The sequence below is a fragment of the Colletotrichum higginsianum genome, chromosome 2 (assembly GCF_001672515.1).
Source record: "Colletotrichum higginsianum IMI 349063 chromosome 2, whole genome shotgun sequence".
NCBI lineage: Eukaryota > Fungi > Ascomycota > Sordariomycetes > Glomerellales > Glomerellaceae > Colletotrichum > Colletotrichum higginsianum.
In genome coordinates, this window is record NC_030955.1 from 4,530,283 (window position 1) to 4,547,126 (window position 16,844).

The 16,844-nt window shown below is 58.4% G+C and overlaps 5 protein-coding genes across 5 annotated transcripts; 2 read left to right on the forward strand and 3 right to left on the reverse strand.

Annotated features, from left to right (window-relative positions):
* Positions 1–511: 511 nt before the first annotated feature.
* Positions 512–2,442, reverse strand: CH63R_03074 (Kelch repeat protein; the record flags this gene model as incomplete). Its single annotated transcript, XM_018298049.1, has 4 exons — positions 512–989; positions 1,048–1,389; positions 1,455–2,253; positions 2,313–2,442. 4 exons carry the CDS (start codon positions 2,440–2,442, stop codon positions 512–514), a joined length of 1,749 nt encoding a protein of 582 aa, XP_018162865.1.
* A 1,444-nt stretch (positions 2,443–3,886) lies between these two features.
* Positions 3,887–5,101, forward strand: CH63R_03075 (Folate-binding protein YgfZ; the record flags this gene model as incomplete). Its single annotated transcript, XM_018298050.1, has 1 exon — positions 3,887–5,101. The coding sequence occupies one exon, from the start codon at positions 3,887–3,889 to the stop codon at positions 5,099–5,101; it is 1,215 nt and encodes a 404-aa protein (XP_018162866.1).
* A 188-nt stretch (positions 5,102–5,289) lies between these two features.
* Positions 5,290–6,114, reverse strand: CH63R_03076 (DnaJ domain-containing protein; the record flags this gene model as incomplete). The annotated part of the gene is made up of 1 exon (XM_018298051.1): positions 5,290–6,114. One exon carries the CDS (start codon positions 6,112–6,114, stop codon positions 5,290–5,292), a length of 825 nt encoding a protein of 274 aa, XP_018162867.1.
* A 3,362-nt stretch (positions 6,115–9,476) lies between these two features.
* Positions 9,477–10,695, forward strand: CH63R_03077 (YDG/SRA domain-containing protein; the record flags this gene model as incomplete). The annotated part of the gene is made up of 3 exons (XM_018298052.1): positions 9,477–9,988; positions 10,042–10,317; positions 10,371–10,695. 3 exons carry the CDS (start codon positions 9,477–9,479, stop codon positions 10,693–10,695), a joined length of 1,113 nt encoding a protein of 370 aa, XP_018162868.1.
* An 872-nt stretch (positions 10,696–11,567) lies between these two features.
* CH63R_03078 (DEAD/DEAH box helicase) lies at positions 11,568–13,193 on the reverse strand (the record flags this gene model as incomplete). Its single annotated transcript, XM_018298053.1, has 1 exon — positions 11,568–13,193. One exon carries the CDS (start codon positions 13,191–13,193, stop codon positions 11,568–11,570), a length of 1,626 nt encoding a protein of 541 aa, XP_018162869.1.
* Positions 13,194–16,844: the final 3,651 nt, after the last annotated feature.

Here is a 16,844-nt window from a genome sequence, read left to right on the forward strand (position 1 = left end):
TCAATTGGTGCTTCGAACTCTATTCTGTGGCCGTAACACTGCAGGCTTGGGTCGGGAGCTGGCGTGCAACTCCTATGCACGAGACCACTGGATAATGGTGTCCTTGTGTCGGTGGGCCTGTCCGCTTGGCTGCATCCTTTGAACTCATGTATTGATTCCAAGTCGATCTCTGAATCCTTAAATGACTTGTGCTTTTTTTCGACAACCCGTCAGGAGCCTTCGTAGAGCCGCCTACATTGTTATACGAAGCAAAGGCCTCACACCTAATTTGGTCATTTGCTTTGTAACTCGTATCTCCAGGCCAGTACACGCGTCTGGACACCGCGTAAGTTAACAGCATTCATCGCAATCAAATCATGACTGACTGATCGATCAGCACGGAGCGAGGTATTGGGGTCGAATGACATAGTCGGCAGATTACCTCTTTGTAATCTAGATGCTGGGAACGCCGACCGATCGATATCTACATCACGTCCTCACTTCCTCCTTTCTTTCCTCATCGGCAGTGGTGTCATCTCCGCGCCTCCGATCCGTCCAGCTCCGCAGCGTAGAAATGCCGCGGCTCCTGCGCGTCCATCTCGGGCGGCTGCATCGTCTTGGGCACCTCGGACGCCGAGTACGGCGAGTGATCGTGGTACTCTCCCTGCAGCTCCGAGGGCGCCACCGTCGTCGAAGGTGGCGGGTTCGGGGAGTACGCCTGTTCCATGCCGTGGGGGTGGGCCGGCGCCTCGACGGCGGCGCCGGTCTCTTCGGTCGGCACCTTCTTGTGCTTCCGCCGTCTCATGAGGCAGAAGGCGGCCAGCACGATCAGGGCGACGCCCACGACGCCTCCCACGACGCCGCCGGCAATGGCGCCGGTGTTTGTTGATCCGGATCCAGAGTCGACGGGCGTCGAGTCGGAACCAGAACCGGAGAAGAAGCCGGAGCCCGCGGTGCCGGATTTCATGAGCCCCTCAACCCCTTCAGAGTACTCGACATTCGCGATGTTGCTGCGGCTCATTAGCAAACTCCCATTTGATCAACCCGGAGAAAGCGGAGGGACCCAACCCTTCGTTATACCAAGTCTTGATAGCCTCTGGCGAGTCGTAGCTGGAAGCATCCGCGTTGTACTCGTCCTTCCACGTCATATCCGTCAGGTCGAAAACACCGACCCCCTGAGGGAACGTGTCCGGGTCGCGGAAGAAGTCTGTCGAGTTGTCGTTCCACTTCATCCGGTCGATGCCCCCAAAGGTGACCATCTGCCGCTGGCCGGCGACGATGCATGACATGCAATCGCGCGGCGAGGTGGGTGCGTAGTCCGCCTTCTTCCAGACGAACCCGGGGAGTGATAGGACGTGCACCTCGTCGTAGGTCTCTCGGTTTGCCATGTTGGTGCCGCCAAAGACGAAACTAGGGCCGGGGATTAGCGTGCCGCGGTTGAGGACGTTCCGACGGGGGGTCTTCCATCCACCTACATCTCGCAAGTGTTGTTGCGACTCTGCGCGCCGACGGTGCAGTGCCACATGCGCGCCCCGGGGGCGTTTCCGCTGGTCTTCTGGGAGTACCACTTCTTCGTCACGGGGTCCATGACGTGGATCGATCCGAAGTCGAGCCAGCCCACGTTGCTGTTGCTCTGCCCGCTTCCGATGACGTGCGACCTCCCACCAAAGATCATGATCAAGCCGTTAGGCCCGTAGTTGGGAACGTAGTGCGCGCTGCCCCCGACCAGAGTGCCGTAAGTGGAGTAGGGGGCCTCGGTATGGTTCGTCCACGCCTGGTCCGTTGCCGTGTAGTTGAACTGCAAGAACCCGGGTACGGGGCCCTCTGGGTTGGGGTCGGACTTGGCGTCCGAGTAACCGCCAAAGTAGAAGCCCGAGTCGGGGGTGCTCACGTAGACGCCGCCCTGGGAGCGGGTGAGCTGGGTGAAGAAGTCGTTGCCGGGCTTCAGGTCGGTGCTCCACGAGCCGCCGCCGTCGCCGTTGGCGCGGAACTTCCAGAGCCGCGCGGCGGGCGGATCGGCGGTATAGGATGCGAAGCCTCCCCAGATGTAGAACGAGCTCGTCGAGTTGTCGGTGAAGATTGCCTGTCTCATCATGTTCTGGGCACCCTTCTGGGTCTGCTTGATGGCCACATCGGCGGGCTTCCAGGACTTGGAGAGGTCGATGGAGAGGGTGCTTGACAGCGGCGAGGACGGTCTCGAGGTGTTCTTGCCGTTTTCGATGTACTGGGACACTTCTCCTCCGTCAAAGTAAGCCCAATCGCCGAGGACGGACGCTGTATGCCATCAGTCACCTTTCGTCGCAGGACTCTCGTGCGAGCCGGGCGGGACTTACCCCGTGCAAAGACTCGTCTCAGGTAGTTGTCGGCCGAGGGAACATCCAACGCGTCGGCATCGTCGGCGCGACAAACCGGCGAAAGCTGAGCAATGGCAAGCAATGCCGCTAGCCATGATCGCGGCATCATCATGTGCGGTCGGGCGTGGAAAGAGGAGGTTCCACACAAGGCAATGATGTGTCACGCGTTAGGATGATGCACCAGGTATCGGTTCTCCGAGATGCCTTTTGAGTAAACCGCTGTGAGCCGCCAAACACAGCGTCACTTCATGACATAGGGCGATCACAAAAGGGGTCAAGAAGAAGTTTTTGGACGGTAGAAAGTAGAACAGATGGGAAAGAGTACGAGACACCATCCCCGAGGTCTCCATAGCCCTTTGGTCGGGCAGGATTGGCAAGACACATAGTTTTTGCTGTAGGATTCGGGGATCCGCTTGACTTCGTCGATCAACAAGCAGGCCAACACAACAACCCCTGATCCGACAGTTCACTTCCGAGCAGGACGGTGCGGACCCGCGACACTACTTCCTGGTAATCACCGCCACAGGGTATCGAGCATTAGCGCTGACATGGACCGCTGCCAAACGTGTCTCCCATTGGCGGTGTGTTACTGGGTATTGATGATCAGGGGGATTTTGAGCCACAAAGCCACATCAGAGGCCCTCGCTCAGCCTTGCCAACGGGAGTGGGAGCTAGCTGCATGGCATCCTCCCAACATTGTTGGGCTGGCGTCATTATTTGGGGGATTGCTGCCCTTTGAGAGCGAAGCACCGAGAGGCTTGATGGAGAGCGTGTCATCGAGCGAGGCATATTGTTTTTGGTTGGAACCAGAGAGCCTTGTTATTTAGGGTTTCCAGAGCTGGACATCTGTCTGTTAGTGAATTACAAAGAAGAAAGTGCCCGTCAAGTAACATGTCGAATTCCGTATAGATACCCCCATCGAACAGCCCTGAATTTGTTGCAGACGAACAACATCAGGCAACCGCTACGCTGAGACACTATGGTCGTCTATTCAACTTGCCATGTCTTCATACCCGGGCGGCATTGCTGAGCTTGCTCCACACCGGAGTGGATGCTCGGAGGGGAATACCCATACCGGGTCCACCGCAAAGACGAAAAATCCCCTACTCCCGAGGCTGCATCTTGTCGGTCAAACTTCCAGGCAGCATTTTGGCCTCACAACGCACAGGCCATATAACTTAAGATACCTACCTAGGTACCTTAGGTGAGTGGAACGTGGCACGGGTAGCGGAGACAAGCCGGAGGTAGGCCATCCGACTTTCCGTGAGTGTGTGCTGCCATCAGCCGAACATATAGGTACGTACCTAATCACAGTCCAGTCCCGAGGTGCCCGTGCAGCCCGGCAGATGAGACGTCATTACAAACAATTTTCCCACCACAACCTCAATCACACCCATAAACACCCCCCACCCCTCCGCGGGCGATCCAATGCCGTAGAGCTAGCAGCTCGGTCACCGACTGCGCCGGACAAACCCTCTTCTTTTTTATTTCGTTCATTGTTGACTGGTTTTCGTCTGTTCGCCGGTTGTCCGAAGCAAGCTCCCTTATCAACGATGAACGGCATCACGCGCAACGCGACGCTCGCGGCGCGCAAGCAGCTATCCGCAGCAAGCTTCGTCTGCCGCACCTGCCGTCAACATCGGCAGCGCCGGCCGTACTCGAGCAACGTCGTCCCGCCGCCGCCCGCTCCGCCCACCGCCGGCTACGCGGCCCTCCCGTCGCGCCGTCTCATCTCCGTCGCCGGCCCCGACGCCGCCAAGTTCTTGCAAGGCGTCATCACACGCAACATCGCGTCCAAGGAGGCCCGCGAGCGACAGACGGGCTTCTACGCCGCCTTCCTCAACGCCACCGGCCGCGTGCTGCACGACGTTTTCATCTACCCGGACATCGCCGGTCTCGGCGGCGCCGCGGCGGCCGAGTCCGAGCAGGCCGGCACCCGGTTCCTGATCGAGGTCGACGCCAACGAGGCCGAGAGGCTGGCGAAGCACATCAAGCGGTACAAGCTGCGGGCCAAGCTCAACGTGCGGCTGCTCGCGGCAGACGAGGCGACCGTGTGGCACGCCTGGGACGACGGTGGGAAGCCCATCACGACGGACGCCGCGCTGCTGAGCACCGTCACCAAGGACCCGAGAACGCCCGGTTTGGGATACCGCTTGCTGCAGGGCAGGGACACGCCGCCGCCCCTGGACCTCGACGCGACGACCGAGGACAGCTACACGATCAGGCGGTACATGCAGGGCGTCGCCGAGGGCCAGGACGAGATCATCCGGGAGCACGCTCTGCCGCAGGAGACGAATATGGACTACATGGACGGAATCGACTATCACAAGGGCTGCTACGTGGGACAGGAGCTCACGATCCGGACGAAGCACCGCGGAGTGGTGCGTAAGAGGATACTGCCCTGCATGGTGTACGAAATGGATAGGGCCGTCCCGCAGACGCTGCAGTACCGGCCGGAGCATGATGCGGACCACGGCCCCGAGGGCCTGCCCGCAGAGACGATACCGCGGGAGACGAGCATTGGCAGGTCGGGGAAAAGGGGCAGAAGCGCGGGCAAGTGGCTCAAGGGTGTCGGAAACGTCGGCCTGGGGCTCTGCCGTCTGGAGATCATGACGGACATTGTCCTCCCTGGCGAGACGGCCGCTTCGACCTTTGACCCGGCCGACGAGTTCATGTTGCAGTGGGGCGAGGAGGACAAGAATAACACTGTCAAGATCAAGGCATTCGTGCCAGAGTGGTTGAGAAACGGGTTGGCATCTGCACGGTAGAAAAGTCAGTGCCCATCATATTGTAGAACAGAGAGAAAAAGGGGTATAATTGTATAACAAGGCACTCGGTCGCATCGTTTGCACCGCCAACACCCATCAGTCGTCGCTTCTTTGGCCGCTTTTCCAGCATCGTCTATCCCGTCGCCGCCTCTTCTAGTTCCAACGCCTACGCGTCTCCCTGTGGATGCTCAGTCCGCGCGATTCGGATCCAGGGCCTTGAGTGCCTCGTATCTTTGCTTGACCTCGTCTTCCGTCGCCAGCCCGGCCTCGGCGGCTTTCTTGGCTTCCTTGAGTCGTTGTGCGGCGCTCATACGAGCTTTGAGGTCCTCCCATTTGACCGGTGCCTTCGGGGCCGGTGCCGACGCCGGGACAGAGGTGCTCGACGTGTTTGGTGCGGCCGCGGCATCGGCGGCGTCGACCCCGCCGCCCTTCTTCCTGGCCTTCTTCTCGGCCTTGAGCCGCTTCTTCTCGTCGAGCCGTCTTTGCAGCTCGGCCAGCTTTTCGTCATACTCGTCGGGTTCCCTCTCCCTCTCCAACCGCTCGAGGTTTTCTCTCTTGAATCGCTCGGCCTCCTCTGCCATGCGCCGGCGCCCCTCCTCAGCGAGCCGGGCCCGTTCGCGTTCGAGTTCGCGGGCGCGCTCCTCTTCGGCGAGCTTCTGTCTCTTCCCCTCCTGCTCGGCAGCCTCGAGCTCGTCAATCAGGCGCTTGCGCTGTCCCTGGACGCGATCGCGCTCGGCCTTGCGCAGCAGCACGGCCTTGCGGGCGTTGTCATAGGCGGCGCGGGCCGCGGCGTCGAGGAGGATGTCGCGGGCCGTCTCGATGAGCTCCCATTTCTCCGGGTCGAAAGCGTCTTTGAGCTTGTCCGGGTGGTAGTTGAGCGACTGTTTGCGCCACGCGCGGCGGATGTCCTTCTCTTCTGTTGTTGTGGTGTCGATCTGCAGCAGCTGGTAGAGGTCGACGTTGTTGGACGAGTACTCGTGCGCTTTCGCGAGGAGGTCTTTGTTGTTTTCCATTTCCGGCGCTTGAAGGTTCGCGTATACTGGTGGTTTTCTGGTGTAGGTTGGGAGGAGGGACGGCGGACGGGAGAAAAAGTTGAAGACTTGCAAGTGGAAAGCCTGCCGCCAAGATTGTTAGAGATAGCAGGGTGTTGGTGCTGGTGCTGGTGCTGGTGCCACGGGGAAAAGTGGAGACTTTTTTTTACGTCCGTACATTATGTAGGTAGGCTACGTACCTATTTCCTGGAGACTCAACGGCATGCAAAGCATCGCCAAGCTTCGCTTTCGAACTTTCACTTGGAGTTGTTTCCCCTTTCGACACCTTTGTTTTGTTTTGATCTGTTTTCTCTCATTCCACTGTACTCCCAAGGCATCCAAACAGCAGGAGAAGAACACGAAACAAACTAAGATGGGTGATGGACAATGGGGAAGATGGGTGATGTGACTGTTCTTCTGAATGCATCCTCCTTTTCTCTTGGGGACATCGCCACGGCCAGTGGAGGGAATCAAGCTGATGCACGCTGGCTTGCACCGTCTCCTTCCTCTTTTATTCATATGCTTGGCTTGCTGCATCTTACGTCCGTACAACTCGCACTTTGCTCCAACTCACACACTCGCCGTTGCTTGGCCGCCACTCGGACTGTGGTCCACATGGCATCTGAGATCTCCAACCGTTCTACCCGTATAGGGAGGGGTTCGAGATGGCCAGTGGGCTTCATCTCTGGCCTCATAGGCCTCGCCTTCCTCCTGGGGTCTCTCATCTCTCCCTCCCCCGTTGCTTTTATCCGTTTCCGCCCACCGGCAACCTTATCGCCCTCTATCCGGGCTTGGGTCGACATGATCCTCGGAGAAGGGCATTTGCTCAACGTATCGCTATAGATTGGGAAGATTGCCCGGGCGAGAGGTGAAAGCTGCTCTTTCCTACGGCATTCCACACCCCTCATCGGAGCAGCCCGTCTTCGCTTCCCACATGAGTACAGAATTCTACACTGTCCAGTAAAGTCCGCAAGGCTTCTCCCACGGGCGTTGTCCAGTTGCCCATCGTTTTTGTTGGCTCCCACGAGTCCAACCCCTATGGCGTATCCCAGAGCGAGGGCGTCGCTTTCTTGGCCAGAGCCGTGGCTATTGAGGGGGCGCGCGGCTAACTCGAGTCGTCTCGAAGATGAGAGTTGACCAAAGCCAACAACACGTGGTCAGCTCACGCACCCTTATCGCCAGGTCTCCGTATCCATACGGCGAGACTGTCCTTTCCCAAAGACCGCGTCGGCCATTGCTGAATAGCTCCTGTGCAGCGTTTGGCGCATTGTGGACAATCTTGACGCTCTCTGTGGCTTCGACCAAAGTGAGAACGTCGGGTCCACCCATGTGCTTTATGAGCGCTTCTTCATCGACGTATATGGAAAGGATTCTCAGTTGATCTCCCGCACCCGCCGACGTCAAGAAGAAGCCCACTTACGTCCCTCTCACGACAAACTCCTCTAGCTTGCCGTTCTCGTCCTTGAAACCACGATGGGCCTCATACCGTGAAGTGCTCGGCTTCTTTGGCCTTGAAGTACCTAACGCAGCGTTCCAGGAGCTCGAACACCTGGTTTCAGACGTTTTGTTCAGCGCGGCACGTCTCAAAGTGAGACAAACTGATGCTGTCGCGCCCGCATGGAGAGGCAACAGAAACAGGTAGCAGACTGGCCGAGTGTGCCCACCTTCTCGACTTTGCTCGGTTTGGGCGTGATGGCAGCCGTTAGGTCGATGTGATGGGTCGACATGATTAGGGGCGCCCCTTTGTCCCGAGTCCCTGGGTAGGCTCAACGAGATCCCAACGAGCAATCGACTCTGGCCGCCGCCGCCGCCACTGATGGAGTGCGTTGGCGAGACCCCAAAGGCCTCGACTAAAACGTTATCGGACACCATATACGAGGAAGCGAGGCGGCCATGTCCTCAGATTTAGGACTACCTGAACCTTGGTGGTGGTGACATCAAAGACTTTGAAGCAGCACTAGGACTTCGGGGACCATGAGTACTCCGATTCGTGACCGGAAAAGGTTAACCACTGCCGAGGGGGCCGGCGCCCGGAAACGCCTACGACACATCCGGACAAACAGGACACATGGTCTCGAGAGACACCGGCAGCTTGGCTAGGCATTTAACTCCTTTTGTCTTAGTCTGATATGAGCATCTTCAGGCTATACGCCGGCGCTGAGACTTGGTGTTGTCCCCCAGGTTTGGTTATGTTCCGAGACATCCCACAGAAACGCCGGATTTGGCATCGCCGGAGTCGGTACGAGGTCATCGACGCCAGATTGCACTCCTCCGCGGACGGGAGTGAAGAGACAGGCTTTCAAGTCTTTCCCACAAATCTGCGTCTCCAGCCGCTCTCGGTACGCTGGCTGTATATCCGTACGTGTTTGTGGCATTTTCCCATGACCGCCCAGCCCAGGGAGTCGTGTACCGTCTCCAACCGTCGGATGTGCTTTCTCCGATGTCCCCTATGCTGCCTTCATCGGCAACCACTGGCTCTTAGTCTTCCCTCTATTGTAGGGCGACAGCTGACAGGTAGATACCCGTGTGCTTGGCCTTGGTTTAGCTCGTCTCCTCATCGAGTGGCTTGGCGATCTCCCCCAAGGGAATAGGCCGCCTTGGCTCGGTTTCGCTTTCACAGCGCCACAAGCCGCCATCGTCGGTTATTGACCAAATCCAAATCCTCAGTGGCGTATGCCGCTGCTTGATGAGAGAAGTAGCGTGCTACCTCGTCGGCACTGGTGCCTGATCCAGATCCCTTTCCCAGCAGAATGGTTCCAACGGATGGGGCTTTCCCCCATTTGCTCCTCTCGTCTAAGGAGAGGAATGCCGCCAGGAACACGCGCCATGTCTCCTTCCGGCCATCTCGCACCGCCGCGAACGCCAAAGCTCAGGGGTACGCGTTTTTCGAGCTCCAACACCACGCTTTTCTTCAAGCCATTGCATTCTCTGATATCCTACTTTAATATAAGCCGTTGCTCGTTCCTTCTTCCATCTTGAGATTGCCCATTTCGCAAACACGCTCAGCCTCGAGAGAGAAGACAACACAAACACACACACACAGACACCCTCATGCCTAGATCCAAGATCCAACGCCTAACCCCATATTCGTCACCAACTTCTCAGTCCGCACGCTATTGGCCTTAGATGCAAGCCTTGACCTCTACAAACATCCATCATACCATTTTGGTTCCGTAGAGCTGTGGCCGCCTCCACCCGCTGGACCGCCATGTCGCCTACCCAAGTCGTGACCAGGCCCTGCCGCTCGCCGTTCCAGATGGACGGAACATCAGAGACATACTTCATGAGATATCCCGGAGCAGGTCAGCACTCGCGTTCGCCAACAGATACTGCCACAGTCTAACATGTGCCCAGCTGCGCTCTCCTCCCCGCCAGTCGAACCCCTGCCGGTGAAAGAGAAGCTCCTCGAGCTCTGCGACTCGGTCCGGACGTCCCTTCAGCGGGAGAAGAGCCTCGGACCACACGAAGATAGGATCCAAGAGCTCTTCGAGAAGATCCTGAAGGAAGAACTGCGTCACAGTCCCTCGCTCGACTTCGAGACGCTTCAGTACGCTCGTCTGGACAAGCTCCTCGCCGACGTCCTCGACCCCGCCTGCCGCCCATCTCCGCTACCCCTACGCTTTCGTGCCGACATGGCTGTCGCCGAGAGTCTTCAAAGGATCTGGAGGAGCAGGTTCCGCGAGCAGTACTTTGCCCTCGACCAGGTGCGTCAGCGCAGGCTGTCCATCGGCGGCGATATGCGCGACATCCACTTTACCGCCGCCGGCATGGACCCCCTCGAGTCTTGGACTGTTCGCAACAGCTGCCCCGATCCCATATCGGAGCTTGAGGGAAACCAACAGTTTGAGCCTGGCCAGTGAGTCACTTGGTTGCCTCCGGCTCTATGTGGAGATACTGACTTTCCTACAGCTGGTGGCTGAACCTGGCCTGCGCTCAGCGCGACGGCATCATTGGCACTGCTGTCGAGAAGCCCACCAAGGGCAAGTACGGCGTCACCGCCCTCCCCCTCCTGACGGGTTGCGAGGAGCACGTCCGCGGCAAGCTCTACCGATACGTCCGCGAGGGGCGTCTCTCCGACATGCACGTCTCTCTTCTCACGCAGGTCGGCACTCAGATCCGCATCCTCAGGGGCTATCGCCTCAAGAGCACACTGGCTCCCCAGGCCGGTGTGCGTTACGACGGACTGTGAGTATCGCTTCGCTTCCCGTTTTACGCAACCTCTTCTGACAGAACGCCAGTTACACCATCCGCCAGTACGGCAACAAGCTCGGCGCCGCCACCGATAAGTACCGCCTCGAGCTCCTGCTGGAGCACGTTGATGGCCAGAAGAGCCTCGAAGAGGTGCAGAAGGTGCCCAGACCATCCCAGATGGATGACTGGCAGACATTTAAGAAGGTCGAGGCCGAGATGGTCCGCCAGCGCAAGGGCGACGACGGTCTGCTCGACTTCAAGATGCTCAAAGAGGAGGAACGCATCGACCGCGAGCACTGGAGGCGTTCGAGCGAGTTCCGGGCCACGCTGGGCCAGGAAGTCTGCGGGCTGGGGCTTACAATGCCTGCCTAATTACTTGAGAAGGAACTGAGCCACAGAGACAGCCTCGGCATGGTGCGGTGCGATGCTTTTTGGACGACTTCCAGAGATACCCTGTATTTTCCTACCTACCACTCCTGTACTACCACTTTACGAATGATGATGACGAGTTATGATTCAGGGATGCTCGATTATGTTGTGTTCTAATCAGACGACACTGAGACCCGATTTTGTTTTCCCCCTACACATACCAAAGAGCTCGTCAGCAATGCCCTAAGAAGGGATAATGGCTACTCGAAGGAGATTCCCACTTGCTAATGCTGGATGACCTAGAGAGAATCCAGGTGTCCTTCTCAGCTGGCCTCGTGGCCTGATAAGTACTATAAAACGCAAAATAGGATAAACCGTTACTGTTAATGAAGCACGGGGTTTGACATCAACAGCATCCAACCATGTGGACTTTCCTTGGTGACAAGAAGGAAAAAGGGGCTCGGCAGTAAAAATGGTCTCAAGACAGGCATGGCAAACTGCAGCAGAACCGGATAATTTCGGTGGGATCCAACATCTTTGGCCGTCGTTCTGGAGCAGCACGCCAGTACCTTTTTTGCCCACACCGTATGTCGTAGAGGACCTTGGAATGAGTGATGCTTCGCCCATTGACACTCTCAGCCCATTTTGAGTTCCACTTTGTAGTAGATCATGCCGGGAGAGTCACCCAAGGCGAGCCATCGTGATTTTGAGATTGCGACGTGTCGGCTTCATCGGTGCCTTGGACATTTGTCTGTTGGGTATTGTTTTGTCTATCCCGTCTACTCTCATCCAACCATGACCACACCGAGACCCGGATTATTCTGTAATAGCTTTGTCAACAACTTCGTACGCTCCTCCCCCCCCACGCTCCCCTTTCAAGCATTGAGCTTCTGTTTCGTCCTCTTCCTCTTTCCGCCGACCTCCCTCCCTTCCTCGAGCTCCAGCAGCGCCTCCCTCTTCTTCTCGCTCACGACCTTGAGTGTGTCCCGCAGCACGCGCGTCTCGAGGTTGACTCCCTCCTCCTGCCACGCCTCCATCTGCCGGCCCACGCGGGCCTCGATGGCCAGCACCAGCTCGACGTCCCTCTGCCCGACAAACGTCACGGCCTCGCCCTTGCGTCCCGCACGCGCCGTACGGCCAACCCTGTGGATGTAGTCGTCCGGGTTGCGCGGGATGTCGTAGTTGACGACGAGCCCGACCTCGGGGATGTCGAGACCACGCGAGGCGACGTCCGTGGCGACGAGGATCCGCGCGGCGGCGGCGCGGAAGCGGCCCAGATTGTCGATGCGCTGGCGCTGGGGCAGACCCGAGTGCAGCGACGTGACGCGGTGGTCGAGCAGGCGCAGCAGGTGGTGGAGGTAGTCGGCGGTCGAGGTGCGGTTGCAGAAGATGATGACGGACTTTTCGGCATTGGCGTCGGTGAGTAGGAAGGTGTGGAGGTAGTGCTCGCGGTGGGTGACGGGGACCTGGAGGTGCATCTGGGCGAGGGTGGCGGGGATGGCGAGGGCCTGGGTGTCGACCTCGCAGACGAAGACGGGCTGCTTGCCGGGCTTGAGGGGCATGTCTTTGAGGGCGCGGACCTCGGGGGTGATGGTGGCGGTGAAGAGGAGGGTCTGGCGCTGGGACGAGGGCGGCAGCACGGAGAGGCACTCTTCGACGTCGGGGATCATGCTGCCGGGCCCCGTGGCGTCGAGGAGACGGTCGGCCTCGTCGAGCACGACGTACTTTACGCGGCGCAGGCCGCAGACGGTGTCCTCTCCCGAGGTGCGGATGTGGTCGGCGAGGCGGCCGGGGGTGGCGATGACGACGTGGGGGCGCTGGGCGAGGGCGATGGCCTGCGGGCGCATGTCGGAGCCTCCGGTGACGAGGATGGCCTTGAGGCTTTGCGGGGAGGAGATGGCCTTGAACTGCTCAAAGATTTGCAGGGCGAGCTCGCGGGTGGGCGTCAGGACGAGGGCGAAGATGGCGGTAGGGTCCTCGGCCCATTTCTGGAGGATGGGCACGGCGAAGGCGACCGTTTTGCCGGAACCGGTCCTGCTGCCGCCGATGCAGTCTCTCCCCTTAAGGATCTCGGGTATGCAGCCCTTCTGAATGCCGGTCGGCCGCTTGATGGCCATGTTGGCCAGCGACTGCACCAGCCATGGGCGCACATTGATGGCGGAGAAGGTGGTGTTGGGGTCTGTCGGCGCAGAGATTGTGCTTTGCGACGGCGCGGGACGGACGGTCTGACGTGCTTCTTCGACGGCGGCGGCGGCGCGCTTGATTCTTGATGGGGCCTTGATGGTCGAGACAATTGCCTTCAGCTCCTCGTCGTCGTCATCGTCACCGTCTTTGAGGTCTGGTTCGGCAGGGGGCTCAGTCCTCCGTCTCTTGCGCGAGGCGGGACTGTCAAGGTAGTCGGATTCGGACTCGGCGCCGGAAGAGTTGGCGGAGGAAGAAGATGCCGGGTCCTCGTCGTCGGCGGCGGGACCCGGGCGTCTGGGGGCCGCAGAGGACGGCATTGGGGGCGATCGATCACGGAATCGAGATATATGGTATATCTCTTCGAGTGCGGCCGATCAAGAGGGCCTGAGACGAGAGTAGCGATCCTTCTGGTTCAAGGGTTGGGGGCGGGCGGCGGCTGCACCAGCGTATGAGAATTTTCGGCCTAGGGTCCTCCAAAACTTTTGGATGGGGAAAAAAAAAACAAAAAAAGAGGTAAAAGCCTTGGGTTCAGAATGTTTGTCGGCGACGGGGATTGGACGGGCAAGCGGGGTCATACAAGGAGCTAGTGTCAAATGAGACAGTCCTATTGGATCGGACGGCGGTAGCTTTAAGGAGTGTGCCAAGTCCCAAAGCGTCAAGATAGACGCGCGCTTGGGGATTGGAGCCGCTAAGGGCAGCCACAGCCCACTGCAGCCAACAGCCTGCAGCCACTCAGAGACGTTGCGTTAGAGGGATGGACTCAGGGGGGAGAGCATGCTCAAACTCACTCGCGAGTCACATCTGTCATCTGTTGCTGCATGTTTCATCTGTTACCATCATGATGCTTCTCTGCGTCGCACACCTGTGCGCGTGTAAAAGAAAATGGGCATACATCATGAATATGGTTTGAGAGGACCTGACGAGATGGTTGACCCCGATCTTGTTGCTGGGGGGAGCAGCCAGTACATCCATCGTACAGTAGTGGCGCAGAGCCAGGAAACTCTCAGGGCTGAAGGTTGATGACAGCATAACGTTGCTTCCCGCGCCCAAGGATGGGGCCAGCCCGACCGCATTTCCGCCCTATGCCCTATGCTCTTGGCGACTGCCGGATGCCCGCCCCCGGATGCTTGGTGCTTATGCCCAGAGTGCATCAGCCTAGGACATGGCAGCCGAATCTTAGGCTTGGTCTGCTTGTGACTGCAGTGACGTCTGTTTGTAAAGTCGGGTCGATCCGCGGCCTCGTGCCAGCAGGTGACGATGGAGGAGGGAGACGACGCAAAGAGGAATCGACAAATGCCGATCCCGGACAGTTCAGGTCGCTTGGTGGAGGGGGCGTACAAGCCTACGTCCACAACGGATGCCTCTCTGTCTCTAGGAACGAGGGGCACAGTGGATCTTTCGAATTCCCTCCTTCCTATATTCGGATGCACCGTCTGACATGCTATGGCATGAGTATGTACACACCCATATACCACACAGATGGGACCCGATGGTCCGGATTCGACAAGGCAAGGGAGGGAGGGTCGCGGCGCGATCAGCAGCACCCACGCCGTGATCCTGCCTGTGTCCCTCGGCTTGCCTCATTTTACTGCTCCATGGATAGCTGGTCGTGGCAAGTCAGAGACACTTGTTCCAAGCTGGGTGAACCGGCCCGGCCTTCGGGACTTCCGCGATTAAAGACAAGGCAACATTCGGTGCACCGAGGGCGCGTACTTCATGCGTTTTGGGGCAGGGCCCTGGAAAATCGGACCCTCGTCCGATCAGGGTCCAGTCCAGGTCCAGTTATACGGGGTCTGCGGACAACAGGACAATGCGGTGAAGGATGAGAGCGCCGTCCTTCCAACAGCGAAGCGGCAACGCAATGGCTGAGCAGCCATCAGCCTCGCAGCCGAGTTTTCCGCAATCAGCTGACGGGGCGGAAACGCATGGAGCAGCTTGCTATGCCGATGTTGTTGGAATTTCGTGTCGTAAGGTGGCATGCGGCATCCTGAAGAATGATTTGGAACCCGCGGCAGGTGGGTGTGTTTGCTGCGGACGGAGTTCCAGTCCCCTCCAACAGCATCTGCCGAAAAGGGCTTGGGTCGGTCGGCCTGCCTGTCCTGATCTGTTGCCGCGTCCGGCAACGCCCCCATTTCCAGACGAGACGCTGTCTGTCAAATGGCTGATGCGAGTTTCATCAGCACGCCTCTCTTGGGACCCCAGTGGGAACTGGTCCATCGGGGATTGGCTGCCGCCGGTCCGCATGGAGCTGTTCTGTGATCCTGCAGTCATGTATGTGATGTCGCGGGCTGTATTAGTGGGTGGGAGTGTGCCACGGGAGTAGGAGTGGGTGATTGTTGGCTCGCGACCCGAACGAACTGACTTATTGTCGACACCTAAGCAGAAGTGAAAGTCAACGCCGTGGAGAATGGCGCAGAGCCATGTTCATCATTACTCCTTCATCACACGTGAGTCCTGTTGTTATCCAGTCACACCAACTGCCTTGTCTCGCCTCTATCCATCTCAAGACCTTGGAACGGAGAGCCTAGTTGTTTCGGGAACGTCTCCCGGGTTGTCGACGAACTCAGGTATTCATTCGTAAGCAAAGAGATGCAGAAGATGGCCGGAAAGCAGTGCAGGGCCAGCCTGGTGCGTGCCCCCTCCCCCCCCTGTGCGATTGATGCTAGGCGAGATGCTTGGCCTGAGGGGACAGGCGGCCGGCGACTTGCTAGCAGCATGTTGCAGGGCAGGGCATCGAATGGCAGCCCAAGACACGGACGACACACTACCAACGGCAGCGCAACCCCTGCCGGTGCCTCATGCCCCCCTCATGTATCTGTACGCCCTCTCACTGTTCTTCCGTTGCGCGTAAACGGCCCAGCATGGGTCCATTGTGCGTGCGTGTGCAGTGCAGGTAGAAGGAATTTGCCCCTTGGTAGGCATCGTCTGGGACGGGACGGAGCTCACTCATCACACCGTGCCTCGGGTTCGACAGAACGACTGTCTGGTTTTGGAGGGGTTGACTGGTGCTGGGTGGTGAGTGGTGTTGGTACATAGTGAGGCACTTTCTCTTGGGTAGAGTACGCGTCCCGATGACGAGACGGCCAGAATTGACTTTGTTGCCTCGTTTCCGTGCGTCTCCGTCAACAAGTCTTGGGTGTTTTCCCCCAAACGCACAGTAGGACACCCGCATAGTTATGACTGACTGACTCTCTTGCCTGTCTGCCCCCCCTTCGAAGCTCCGCCCGCCTCGCCAGTTGTATCCAGTTAAGAGAGTCCAGGCCAGGCGGCTAGGGGGGCCATTGCCGTATGCTTGAAACTGCCAAAACCGGAAGGCCAGAACCTAGGACGGACGCAAGGGACTGACTACGTCGTGCGGCGTGTTGTTTTCGCCCAAAGACTCTCAAAACGTAAACAAAGACGGCTGAGAGTATTAACTATTCTTCAGCTTCAGCAGGGAACTGTTCCATTGACTTTGGCGTGTTTGTTCGTACTATTCGTCCAAATGCGAGGTGCGAGATGGGAATGGTATGACGGTGTTAGTGGTTGAGGGATTAGTAGGTACAGAAGGTCCATTTTACAGGTGGGTACCTAGCGTGCCTAGGTACACGAGGTACGGGACAGCTTGTGTTGCTGGAGGTACCTGTCCCCCCCCCATCTGCTCTTGTTGCAGCCTGCAGCAGACGGAAAAGGTACCTTGGCCCGACACGCAACACAGCACAACACAACACAACACACAAACACAAACACACGCATACAGTACCACACCAAATGACCTTGCCCAGTGCATCAGGCCCCCCGGTTTCCATTGGAACTTGGCCTTGGAATTAGCGCCCAAGCCCGCCCCCATCCCGCCGCTCCCCGCCTTTTTTGCCCACTCGTCGCTCGAATCCCACTCAAGCAGCACCATCTCTTACCTCTCAGACTCTCCCTCCCTCTTCCTCTCTCCCACTCTCAAAAGGATTCAGGTCCTTTGGGCTCGTCAGTTG